Consider the following 13843-nt stretch of genomic DNA (forward strand, 5'->3'; position numbering starts at 1 on the left):
AATTCCACCATTCTGTCTTCCAGGTCACTTATCCGTTCTTCTGCCTCAGTTATTCTGCTATTGATTCCTTCTAGAGAATTTTTAATTTCATTTATTGTGTTGTTCATCATTGTTTGCTCTGTAGTTCTGCTATGCCCTTGTTAAACATTTTTTGTATTTTCTCCATTCTATTTCCCAGATCTTGGATCATCTTTACTATCATTATTCTGAATTCGTTTTCAGGTAGGCTGCCGATTTCTTCATCATTTGTTTGGTCTGGTGGGCTTTATCTTGCTCCTTCATCTGCTGTGTGTTTCTCTGTCTTCTCATTTTGCTAGTGTTGTCACAGAGGTCTCTGACAGTGTTCTCAATTCTTTTCATTCTTTTTTCTTTATTCTGCTCTGCTGTAGTTATTTCCAGTATTTTACCTTCCAGGTCACTTATCCGTTCTTCTGCCTCAGTTATTCTGCTATTGATTCCTTCTAGAGAATTTTTAATTTCATTTATTGTGTTGTTCATCATTGTTTGCTCTGTAGTTCTGCTATGCCCTTGTTAAACATTTTTTGTATTTTCTCCATTCTATTTCCCAGATCTTGGATCATCTTTACTATCATTATTCTGAATTCGTTTTCAGGTAGGCTGCCGATTTCTTCATCATTTGTTTGGTCTGGTGGGCTTTATCTTGCTCCTTCATCTGCTGTGTGTTTCTCTGTCTTCTCATTTTGCTTAACTTACTGTGTTTGGGGTCTCCTTTTCGCAGGCTGCAAGTTCGTATTTCCCTTTGTTTTTGGTGTCTGCCCCCAGTGGGTAAGGTTGGTTCAGTGGGTTGTGTAGGCTTCCTTGTGGAGGGGACTGGTGCCTGTGTTATGGTGGATGAGGCTGGATCTTGTCTTTCTGGTGGGCAGGATCATGACCACTGGTGTGTTTTGGGGTGTCTGTGATCTGTGACCTTATTTTGATTTTGATTAGCAGCCTCTCTGCTAATGGGTGTGGTTGTGTTCTTGTCTTGCTAGTTGTTTGGCATAGGGTGTGCAGCACTGTAGCTTGCTGGTTGTTGAATGGATCTGGGTCTTAGCGCTGAGTTGGAGATCTCTGGGAGAGCTTTCGCTATTTGATATTATGTGGAGCCGGGAGGTCTCCTGTGGACCAGTGTCCTCAACTCGGCTCTCCCACCTCAGAGGTACAGGCCTGACACCTGGACGGAGCACCAAGACCCTGTCAGCCACATGGCTCAGAAGAAAAGGGAGAAAAAAAGAAAGAAAGAAAGAAAGAAAAGAAGGAAGGAGGAATGAAGGAAGGAAGAAAAAATAAAATAGTTATTAAAATAAAAAAATTTTAATTATTAAAAATAAAAAAATTTAGAAAGTAATACAAAAAAGAAGAAAGAAAGAAGAGAGCAACCAAAGCAAAAAACAAATCCACCAATGATAGCAAGCACTAAAAACTATACTAAACAAAGAAACAAACAAACAAAAACAGACAGAACCCTAGGGCAAATGGTAAAAGGAAAGCTATACAGACAAAATCACACAAAGAAGCATACACATACACACTCACAAAAAGAGAAAAAGGAAAAAAAAATCTATATATCTATATATAAAAAGCAAAAAGGGAAGGGAGAAACCAAATCAATAAACAAATCTACCAATGATAATAAACTCTAAATACTAAACTAAGGTAAACATAAAATCAGAAACAAATTGATGCAGAAAGCAAACCCCAAGCCTACAGTTGCTCCCAAAGTTCACTGCCTCAATATTGGGATGATTCATTGTCTCTTCAGGTATTCCAGAGATGCAGGGTACATCAAGTTGATTGTGGAGATTTAATCTGCTGCTTCTGAAGCTGCTGGGAGAGATTTCCCTTTCTCTTCTTTGTTCGCACAGCTCCTGCGGTTCAGCTTTGGAATCGTCCCCACCTCTGCATGTAGGTCGCCTGAGGGCATCTTTTCTTCTCTCAGACAGGATGGGGTTAAAGTAGCAGCTGATTGGGGGCTCTGGCTCACTCAGGCCGAGGGGAGGGAGGGGTATGGAATGCGGGGCGAGCCTGCCATGGCAGAGGCTGGCATGACATTGCAACAGCCTGAGGTGTGTCATGTGTTCTCCTGGAAAGTTGTCCCTGGATCACGGGACCCTGGCAGTGGCAGGGTGCACAGGCTCCCAGCAGGGGAGGTGTGGATAATGACCTGTGCTTGCACACAGGCTTCTTGGTGGCTGCAGAAGCAGCCTTAGCATTTCATGCCCATCTCTGGTGTCTGTGCTGATAGCCACAGGTCGCGCCTGTCTCTGGTGCTCGTTTAGTTGGTGCTCTGAATCACCTCTCCTCGTACACCCTGAAACAATGGTCTTTTGCCTCTTAGACAGTTCCAGACGTTTTCCCGGACTCTCTCTTGACTAGCTGTGGTGCACTAGCCCCTTCAGGCTGTGTCCATGCAGCCAACTCCATTCCTCTCCCTGGGATCTGACCTCCGAAGCCCGAGCCTCAGCTCCCAGTCCCCACCTGCCCTGGCAGGTGAGCAGACAAGCCTCTCGGGCTGGTGAATGCTGGTCGGCACCGATCCTCTGTGCAGGAATCTCTCCGCTTTGCCCTCCACACCCCTGTTGCTGCGCTCTCCTCCATGACTCCGAAGCTTCCCCCTCGCCACCCCCTATCTCCATCAGTGAAGGGGCTTCGTAGTGTGTGGAAACTTTTCCACCTTCACAGCTCCTTCCCAGACGTGCAGGTACTGTTCCTATTCTTTTGTCTCTGTTTTTTCTCTTTTCTTTTGCCCTACCCAGGTACATGGGGAGTTTTTTGCCTTTTGGGAAGTCTGAGGTCTTCTGCCAGCATTCAGTAGGTGTTCTGCAGGAGTTGTTCCACATGTAGATGTATTTTTGATGTATTTGTGGGGAGGAAGGGAGTCTCCACATCTTACTCCTCTGCCATCTTGAAGGTCTCTCTAATACTATGTTAAATAATAGTGATAAGAGTGGGCATCTTTGTCTTTTTCCTCATCTTAAAGGCAATGCTTTCAGCTTTTCACTGTTGAGTATGATATTAGCTGTGGGTTTGTCATATGTGGCTTTTATTATGTTGAAGTATGTTCTCTCTATTACCACTTTGTTGACAGTTTTTATCATAAACTGATGTTAACTTTTATCAAAACTTTTTTCTGCATTTATTGAAATGATCATATGATTTTTATCCTTTGTTTTGTTAATGTGGTGTATCATGTTGATTGAGTTGCAGATATTGAGCCATCTTTGCATACCTGGGATAAATCCCACTTGATTATGGTGTATGATCCTTTTAATGTATTGTTGAATTTTGTTTGTTGATATTTTGTTGAGGATTTTTGCATCTATGTTTATCTGGGATCTTGACCTGTTGTTTTCTTTTTGTTTTTACTGTCTTTGATTTTGGTATCTATGCTGGCCTTATAGAATGAATTTGGACGTGTTCCCTCTTCAATTTTTTGGAATAATTTGAGAAGAATAGGTAATAATCCTTCTTTAAATATTTGGTAGAATTCACCAGTGAAGCTGTCTGGTCCTGGACTTTTGTTTGTTGGGAGGTTTTTAATTAGTGAATATCCTTACTAGTCATCTGTTTGTTCAGGTTTTCTATTTTATTATGATCAGTCTTTGTAGGTTGTGTATTTATAGGACTTTGTCCATTTCTTCTAAACAACAAATTGGCTGTCCAATTTGTTTGCATGTAATTGTTCATAATAATCTCTTATAATACTTTATATTTCTGTAGTGTTGGTTGTAACTTTTCCTCTTTCATTTCTGGTTTTATTTATTTGAGCCCTCTTTCCTTCTTGAAAATTCTGGCTAAAGGTTTATCAATTTTGTTTATTTTTTCAAAGAACCAGCTCTTAGTTTCATTGATTTTTTTCTATTGATTTTTAGTGTCTATTTCATTTATTTCTGCTCTGATTTTTATTATTTCCGCTCTGATTTTTATTATTTCCTTCCTTTTAGTAACTGTGGGGGGTGTTGGTTCTTCTTTCTCTAGTTCCTTTAGGTGTAATTTAAAATTGTTTGAGATTTTTCTTGTTTCCTGAGGTAGACTTGTATCACTATAAACTTTCCTCTGAGAACTGCTTTTGTTGCATCCCATAGATTTTGTAATGTTGTATTTCCACTTTCATTTATCTCAAGGTATTTTTTGATTTTCTCTTTGATTTCTTCAGTAACTCGTTGGTTGTTTTGTAGCATGTTGTTTAGACTCCACATGTTTGTGTTTCCAGGTTTTTCTTGTAGTTGACTTCTTGTCGCATACCTTTGTGGTCAGAAAAGATGCTTTATATGATTTCAGTCTTCTTAAACTTACTGAAACCTGTATGAGGACTAACGTGTGATCTACCCTGGAGAATATTCAATGTGCACTTGAAAAGAATGTGTATCCTGCTGTTTTTTGGATGAATGTTTTGTATATTAAACAATCTGATCTGATGTGTTGTATAAGCCAAATGTTTCCTTTTGATTTTCTGTCTGGATGATCTGTCCATTGATGTAAGTGGGGTGTTAACGTCCCTTTCTATTATTATACATTTATGTATTATTGTTATATTATTCTACAATTATAATAATTCTTGTTAAATTATTATAAAATCTTTCCCTTTATGTCTATTTGTATTTGCTTTATGTAGTTAAAGGTTCTTATGTTGAGTGTGTATATATTTACAAGTGTTTTCCTTTTTGTTGGGATGATCCCTTTATCATTATATTATGCCCTTCTCTGTATCTTGTAATAGTCTTTGTTTTAAAGTCATTTTGTCTGATATAAGTATAGTTAGTCCAGCTTTCTTTTTATTTCCATTTGAATGGAATACCTTTTTTCATTCCCCCACTTGCAGTCTTCCTGTTGGTAACTCATTTTTTTTTCGCAATTCCATTCTAATATATCTATGGTATTTCTGAGTTCATCTCTTTGTGGAGCTTTTTTAGTGGATGCTTTTTTAGTGGATGCTCTACATATTGCAGTCCACTTCTGTTGACATTTTACCAGTTTAAGAGTAGAAATCTTCCCCCCTTTATATCTTTTCACTCTCTCCTGTTTATATGTTTGCCCTAAATATTTCCTCTAAATATTTAAATGGAGTATTTGAACATTAGAACTGTATCAGCTAGTTATAATTTTTATATCAACCATCAAACATAATTAAGAAAACTGGAGAGAAGAAGGAAATTGTATTTACCTATATTTTTACTCTCCCCATTCTGTTTTTCTCTCTGATATCCCAAAATTCTTTTTAAAAATAATTTCCTTCTTGTTTAGCCATTCTCCTTTAGCCATTCTTAAGGAAGATCTGCTGGCAACAAATTCTCTTAGTATTTCTTCATCTGGGAATATCTTAATTTCACCTTTTTTCCTATAAAATATTTTTAGTGGATATAGAATTCTGGGTTGAAGGTTATTTTCTCTCATCACTTAGAAAATGTGTGCCATTTCCTTCTGGCCTCCATGGTTTCTGATGATAAATCTGCTGTTATTCAAATTATTTCTCTCTGTATATAAGACATCATTTCTTCCTTAATGCTTTCTATATTTTTGTTTACTCTGTTTTCAGTTTTGAGAAATTTGAGTATGATGTCTTGGTGTGGATTTCTATAGGTTTATCTTCTTTGGAATTCACTGAGTTTCTTGATTCTGTATGTTATTCTTTGCTAAATTTTGGAAAATTTCAGCTATTATTTCTTCAAGTACATTTTTCAGTCTCATACTCTTTCTGCTCTCCCCAATGACATTAATGTTAGATATCTTGTTATAGTCCCACAGGCCTTTGAGCCTCTGTTCTTTTTTGTTTTTTTCAGATTATTTTCTTTCTGTTTTTCAGATTAGGTAATTTCTATTGTTCTCTCTTCAAGTTCACTAATTCTTTCCTCTGTCCCCTCCATTTTGCTCTTGAGCCCATCCATTGAATTTTAAATTTTTGATTAATTCATTTTTCAGTTGTAAAATTTCCATTTGGTTCTTGAATTGATTTACTGAGATTTTTAATTTCTTTGATAATACTTTCTATTATTCCATTTGTTTCAAATGTGTTCATAAATGCTTGAAACATTTTTTTGATGATTGCCTTAAACTGTCAGATAATTCACATATCTCTGTCATCTCAGTGTTGGCATCTATTGATTTTATTTGGTTTTTTTTGTTTGTTTCATTTAGGTTGAGATTTTCTTGGGTCTTTGTATGATGTGTGACTCTCAGTTGAAATTTAGAAATTTGGGGCATTATGTCATGAGAACTGGATCTTCTCTAAACCTTCCTTTTTAGCAGGCTTTGTTTGACACTATTTTGACAGGGGAGTTTACTGCTCCATTACTGCCAGGTGGGAGTAGAAGTGGGGTTTTGTAGAAATCCATGTTCTCCACTTGGCCTTCAATTACAGTGAGGGAGGGGATCATCTCCTCATTACTGTTTTGCAGGGGCAAGTGGGGAGCTCTGATTTCCATTGATACTTACATGACTGGGAGGGATAGGAGCACCTCATTACCACTCCCTGACACCATGGATTGGGACTTGGCTTTATTACTTTGGGGCAGTTCTGTAAGTTCTGACTCTACCAGTCCAACTCTGACTATTCTACTGGGGAGAGGAAGGGACACCTTGTTACTGCCAGGTAGGTGTGGAATTCCATGTTTTCCAACTGGTCTCCACTGACATTGCAGAAAGGGCAGCACAGTTATTATTTTTGTTAGGATTGAAAGTCCTGGCTCCTTACCGATCCTTTTCTGACACCACACCCACTGGAAGGCTGGGAGATTGGGATGCCTTGTTACAGCCTGGCAAAGATGGAAGTCTAGGCTCCCCACTTGGCTAGTGGAATTTGTGGAATGGGTGGGGCTACAATTTTTTCTCTGTGTTTTTGTCTGGAGTGGAATGGTTATAATCTAAAAGTTTTTTTTTTCTTGCAAGGTTTTTCTTTTCCTGGTCTTTTGGCTGGAGAGAGGAGGTTTGTCTGGAGTATATGCAGCAATAAGGAGTCCAGGGAACTCACCACTATGTCATTCCTTGGGTCCTGAGCTGTCTTGTTGCTTTGCCTCCTTCTATCAAAGGTTTTCAAAGGCTTCCTATGTTTGTTTTATATATGATGTCCAGGGTTTTTAGTTCTCCTCTAGAGCCTTCAGAAAGGAACATAACCCTATTAACTTTTTTCTTTTAGCCCAGTGAGACCTGAGTCAGACCTCTAACCTACAGAACTTTAAGATAATATATTTGTATGGTTTTAATCCACTAAGTTTTTGGTAATTTGTTATAGCATCAATAAAAATAAAATCAATAAAAATTAATTTATTGTTCTATAAAGCAATAATCAAATCAAACCTTTATCTGAAGACTGATAATAATTTTATTTCAATTTGAATAAAAATATAGAGAGATACAAATTACCTTATGAGTTATCATTGCTTATTTTCTGGAAAAACACACATTTTTGAGTGGTTAAGAATTCCAAAATGAGATAATTAATGTATATCTTGTATGTGCTTGGTTTGTAAAAGACGTTCAATAAATGTCTATTGAAGTTGTTAAATACTGGAGGAAAACAAATAGTGATGGCAAAATGTCATTTCTTAAATCTTTAAAATGTACAAACCAGCTAATATTATTTGAATTATTTTAGCATTGCATCGTTTGTATTTTACAGTTAGTGAAGGTAGTTCTCTAATGGATATTGAAAATGTAATTCTGGCTAAAGTCCATGATGAAGAAGAAGACAACTCAGAGGAAGTATTGAAATCTGATAAGTTCCAACAGGACTTATTTTTTATGGAACGAGTTATAATGGAAAATATATTTCAGCCAAAACTTGCAGCTTATCGTCAGCTTCCTGTTTTAAAAGGTATTTAATACATTATATACTAAAACACTAAAAATCTTTTTTTTAAAAAACATGATGTTGTTTTGAAATAAAGATTTTATACTTTAAAAAAGGTATTTAAAAATAATCACTTTTAGTCAAGCTCAAATAATTTAAAAAATCAAATGATGTTATTATTTCTAAATGCAATATCTAGACTGAGTTATCACTGGTCAGAAGACATTTCTGTATAGTTTTCAGCACTAAACATGTGAGTAGCAAGAGAGTCCAGACGAGGAACCCCAAAGAAAAAGGTGTAGACCTTTACCTTTGGCTCTTTCCTCTCCGTTGTCACCTCATTGAATTATTCTCTCATAATCAACCCCCCCTTTCCATTGCCGTTTATACTTTCCAGGTTCTAGCTTTTATTACCTCTCCCTAATTTTATTACATACTCTTATTGCTACAAATCCCATCTCATAGATTCACAAAATATTTTGAAGGATTTGAGAGATTATCTAATTCAACTTTTCAATTTCAATTCCCAGCTTTCAAGTATAGATTAGGGCAAACTCCTTTATGAAATCTTTCTTGATCCTTCAAGTCAAAAGTGATCTTCTATATGCCTACATCAAAAACTTAAGTCACAAAATTGTTTGTGTGACAAATGGATGTAAACCTTTTTGCTTACATCTAAGAATATTGAAAAACTATGTTTCTTATCTCATATTAGGTTGATGTTTTAAAATTTTTATCATATATATAAATTTTTCATCCCATAATTAGAGTTATAAGATTAAAATTTTACTGAGTACTGTAAATTTTGATGTTTTAAAAACAAAACTGGTGGTAGATCACTTCTTTAAATGTATCTAAGAAATAGAAATATAGTAGGAAATTTTTTAATGAGGTAAGATTTACATATAATGAAGTACATATATTTTAACTGCATAATTTGATACATTTAAGAATGTATAAGCCTGTATAACTAATACTGTAATCAAGACAGAAAATATATTTACCAACCCCAAAAGTTCCCTTCTGCTGTTTTCCAGTTAAAATGTACACCCTTATAGACAGGCATTAAGCTGATTTCTATCACTATAGATAAATTGTTTTGGTATATCATATAAGTGGGTTTGTATAGTAAGTATTCTTTTGTGTCTGGCTTCTTTTACTTAACATAATGTTTTTGAGATTCATCTACATTGATAAGTATATAAGTAGTTCATTTTTTTTCTGAGTACTACTCCTTTTTATGAATATACCATAATAATTTGTATATTCATTCACCTGCTGATGGACACCTGTACATCTTTGAGCTATTATAAATAAAGCTGCTCTGACCATTTTTGTGTTTCTTTTTGTGGATTATGTTTTAATTTCTCTTAGGTAAATACCTAGAAATGGAATTATTGGGTCTTTGGATAGATGTATGTATAACTTTTTCAGAAACTGCAAAATACCTTTCCAGACTATTTGTACCATTTTACAATCCTACAAGAAATATACAGGAGTTGCTCCACCTTCTTTTTTTTTTTTTTTTTTTTTTTGGCTGTGGTAGGTCTTCGTTGCTGAGCGGGGGCTACTCTTCATTGATTGCAGTGCATGGTCTTCTCATTGCAGTGGTTCCTCTTGTTGCAGAGCACGGGCTCTAGGCATGTGGGCTTCAGTAGTTGTGGCACATGGGCTCAGTAGTTGTGGCTGACAGGCTATAGAGTGCAGGCTCAGTAATTGTGGTGAATGGGCTTAGTTGCTCGGCGGCATGTGGGACCTGCCTGGACCAGGGCTTGAACCCATGTCCCCTGCATTGGCAGGTGGATTCTTAACCACTGCCACCAGGGAAGCCCCACATTCTTGATAATGCCTCCCGCTGGCAATCTTTTTAATAACTTTTTTTGTCATTTGTATATCTTCTTCTGTGTAATATTTGGTCAAGTTCTTTGCACATTTTAAAATTGAGTTGACTTAAAAAAAATCAAGTTGTAGGAGCTTTTTTTAAAAAATATACTTCAGATTATACTACAAGGCTACAGTAATCAAGACAGTATGGTACTGGCACAAAAACAGAAATATATATCAATGGAACAGGATAGAAAGCCCAGAGATAAACCCACACACATATGGTCACCTTATCTTTGATAAAGGAGGGAAGGATATACAGTGGAGAAAAGACAGCCTCTTCAATAAGTGGTGCTGGGAAAACTGGACAGCTACATGTAAAAGTATGAAATTAGAACAATCCCTAACACCACACACAAGAATAAACTCAAAATGGGTTAAAGACCTAAATGTAAGGCCAGACACTATCAAACTCTTAGAGGAAAACATAGGCAGAACACTCTATGGCATAAATCACAGCAGGATCCTGTTGGACCCATCTCCTAGAGAAATGCAAATAAAAACAAAAAAAAACAAATGGGACCTAATGAAACTTAAAAGCTTTTGCACAGCAAAGGATACCATAAACAAGACCAAAAGACAACCCTCAGAATGGGAGAAAATATTTGCAAACGAAGCAACTGACAAAGGACTAATATCCAAAATTTATAAGCAACTCTTGCAGCTCAATAACAAAAAAACAAACAACCCAATCCAAAAATGGGCAGAAGAACTAAATAGACATTTCTCCAAAGAAGATATACAGATCGCCAACAAACACATGAAAGAATGCTCAACATCATTAATCATTAGAGAAATGCAAATCAAAACGACAATGAGATATCATCTCACACCGGTCAGATTGGCCATCATCAAAAACTCTAGAAACAATAAATGCTGGAGAGGGTGTGGAGAAAAGGGAACCCTCTTGCACTGCTGGTGGGAATAATGTAAATTGATACAGCCACTATGGAGAACAGTATGGAGATAAAAAGAAATGAAACTGAGTTATTTGTAATGAGGTGGATAGACCTGGAGTCTGTCATACAGAGTGAAGTAAGTCAGAAGGAGAAAAACAAATACCGTATGCTAACACATATATATGGAATCTAAGAAAAAAAAAATGTCATGAAGAGATTAGTGGTAGGATGGGAATAAAACACAGACCTACTAGAGCATGGACTTGAGGACATGGGGAGGGGGAAGGGTAAGCTGTGATGAAGTGAGAGAGTGGCAGGGACATATATGCACTACCAAATGTAAATTAGATAGCTAGTGGGAAGCTGCCGCATGGCACAGGGAGATCACCTCTGTGCTTTGTGACCATGAGAGGGGTGGGATAGGGAGGGTGGGAGGGATGGAGACGCAAGAGGGAAGAGATATGGGAACATATGTATATGTATAACTGATTCACTTTGTTGTAAAGGAGAAACTAACACACTATTGTAAAACAGTTATACTCCAATAAAGATGTTAAAAAATAAATCAAGTTGTAGGAGCTTTTTTAAAAAAATATATTCTGGATACAAGCTCTTTGATAGATACAACTATTTTCTTTAAGCCTATAACTTATATATTTGTCTGTTGTTGAGCAGAGGTTTTTAATTTTGATGAAGTCTTATCTATCAGTTTTTCCTTTTGTAGTAAATACTTTCCATGTCTTCTCTAAGAAATCTTTGCCTGCCCCAAGGTTGTAAATATCTTTGTCTTGTTTCTGAACTTAGGATAAAGGAATTTAGTATTTCATTGTTAAATAAGATGTTAAGTATAGTTTTTTTATAGATGCCTTTTACTGGTTTGAGGAAATTTCCTTCTCATTCCAGTTTGCTAGACATTTTAAAACATAAATGGGTGTTAAATTATGTTCAAAACATTTTCTAAATTATTAAAACAATTATGTAATTTTTTCCTTTAATCTGTCAATGTGGCCAGTTACATTGCTTGATTTTAAAATGTTAAAACAAACTGAATTCCTCTGGGTAAACTTTACTTGGTTATGATATATTATCCTTTTTATATACTGTTGAATTCAATTTTCTAATACTCTATTGAGAATTTTCGTGACTAGTCTCATGTAACATATTTTTCTGTAATTTTCTGTTCCTTTGAAGTTCTTTAGTATTATGATGGACTTATAGTATGAGTTTTGAAAGTCTTCCCTCATTCTCTGTTTTCAAAAAAAATTTGTGTATTATTTCTTCTTTAAATGTTTGATAAAATTTACCAGTGAAACCATCTGGGATGGAGTTTTCTTTACAGAAAGTTTTCAAATTGCAAATTTAATTTCTTTGACAAATATAGGGTTATTCTATTCCTACCTGTGTCAGGTGGTAATTTGTGAGGAATTTACCCATTTTGTCTATGTTGTTGAAATTATATGCATAAAGTTGTTCATAATATACTCTCTTTAAATTATTTTGATATCTGTAGGATTTATAGTGGTATCTCCTATTTCATTCTTGATATGTCATTTGTGACTTTTCTCTCTTTTTTATTAGTCTAGTTGGGGCTTTTTCAATTATACTAATCCTTTCAAAAATATCTTCTTGTTTCAATGATTTTCTTAATTTTTTTGTCTTTTAAAAAAAAACTTCAGTTATTTTCATTTTTACTTTTATGTTTTTCTTCGTTGAATTTAATCTACTCTTCTTTTTGTAACTTCTTAAGATGGAAGTTTGAATCATTGATTTTACATCTTTTTTTTGTGTCTAAAATAGGTATTTAATACTATAAATTTTCCTGCCTCTTACAAATATTGATATCTTGTGTTTTTATTATTATTCAGTTCCAAATAATTTTTAATTTCCCATGTGGGTTTTTCTTTGATGTTTAGGTTAGTTAAAAGTATACTGTTTACTTTCCAAGTTTTTAGTAACTTTTTATTCATCTTTTCTTACTGAATTCTAATTTAACATTGGCATGGTGGTCAGAGAACATATTCTGTATGATTTCTACCCTTTGAAATTTATTAAGGATTGTTTTATGGCCCAGCATATGGTGAATGTTCCACACTCAAGAAGATGGGGTATTCTATTATTTAGTGCAGTATTCTTTAGATGTTAATTATGTCAAATTGATTGATAGTGTTTTACAAATCTTTCATCTTTATTGAGTTTTTGTTGACCTGTTCTATCAACTAATGAGAGAGTATTGTTAGAATCTTTAATTATGATTATGGATTTGTCTCTATTTTCTCTAGGCTTATTAATTTTGCTGTATATATTTGAGAGCTTTATTATCAGATACGTTCATACTTAAATTGTTCTATCTAGTCTAGACCCCTACCTTCACACACTTTAGAAAAAGCTAATTTAAAAAGCAAGATAATCTGAACATAAGTTCACTGCTTGATAAAACAAACTTCAACACTATATTGTTTGGAAGAAAACACAATCCAGTCATTCAGTGCTGTAAATTTTATGATGTACAGTCTCCAATAAAAATAATTACTAGTCATGTAAAGAAGCAGGAAAATGTGAGCCATAACTGAGAAAAATCAGTTAATAGAAACAGATGAAAAGATGACTGAGATGGTGCAAAAGCAGACAAGGACTTTTTTTAAAAAATAGATCTTTATTGGAGTATAATTGCTTCACAATATTGTGTTAGTTTCTGTTGTACAACAAAGTGAATCAGCCCACATCCCATCCCTCTTGAGCCTCCCTCTCATCCTCCCTATCCCACCCCTCTAGGTCATCACAAAGCACTGAGCTGATCTCCCTGTGCTATGCTGCTGTTTCCCACTAGCTAACTATTTTACATTCGGTAGTGTATATATGTTGATGCTACTCTCACTTCACCCCAGCTTCCCCCTCCCACCCCGTGTCCTCAAGTCCATTCTCTATGTCTACATCTTTATTCCTGCCCTGCAGCTAGGTTCATCAGTACCACTTTTTGTTTCTTTTTAAGATCCCATATATATGCATTAGCATACGGTATTTGTTTTTCTCTTTCTGGCTTACTTCACTCTGTATGGCAGACTCTAGGTCCATCCACCTCACCACAAATAACTCAATTTCATTTCTTTTTATGGCTGAGTAATATTCCATTGTATATATGTGTCACATCTTCTTTATCCATTTATCTGTCTATGGACATTTAGGTTGGTTCCATGTCCTGGCTATTGTAAATAGTGTTGCAGTGAACATTGTGGTACATGTCTTTTTGAATTATGGTTTTCTCAAGGTATATGCC

The 13843-nt window shown here is 35.5% G+C and overlaps 1 protein-coding gene across 1 annotated transcript in view; it reads left to right on the forward strand.

Moving 5' to 3' along the window:
• The window catches only part of DNAI4 (dynein axonemal intermediate chain 4), a 100950-nt gene that overhangs the window by 67930 nt on the left and 19177 nt on the right, over positions 1 to 13843 (forward strand). The window contains 1 exon segment of the mRNA XM_024119870.1: positions 7616 to 7810. Within this exon segment, the coding sequence (XP_023975638.1) occupies positions 7616 to 7810 (195 nt within the window).

The sequence above is a fragment of the Physeter macrocephalus genome, chromosome 4, assembly GCF_002837175.3.
Source record: "Physeter macrocephalus isolate SW-GA chromosome 4, ASM283717v5, whole genome shotgun sequence".
NCBI lineage: Eukaryota > Metazoa > Chordata > Mammalia > Artiodactyla > Physeteridae > Physeter > Physeter macrocephalus.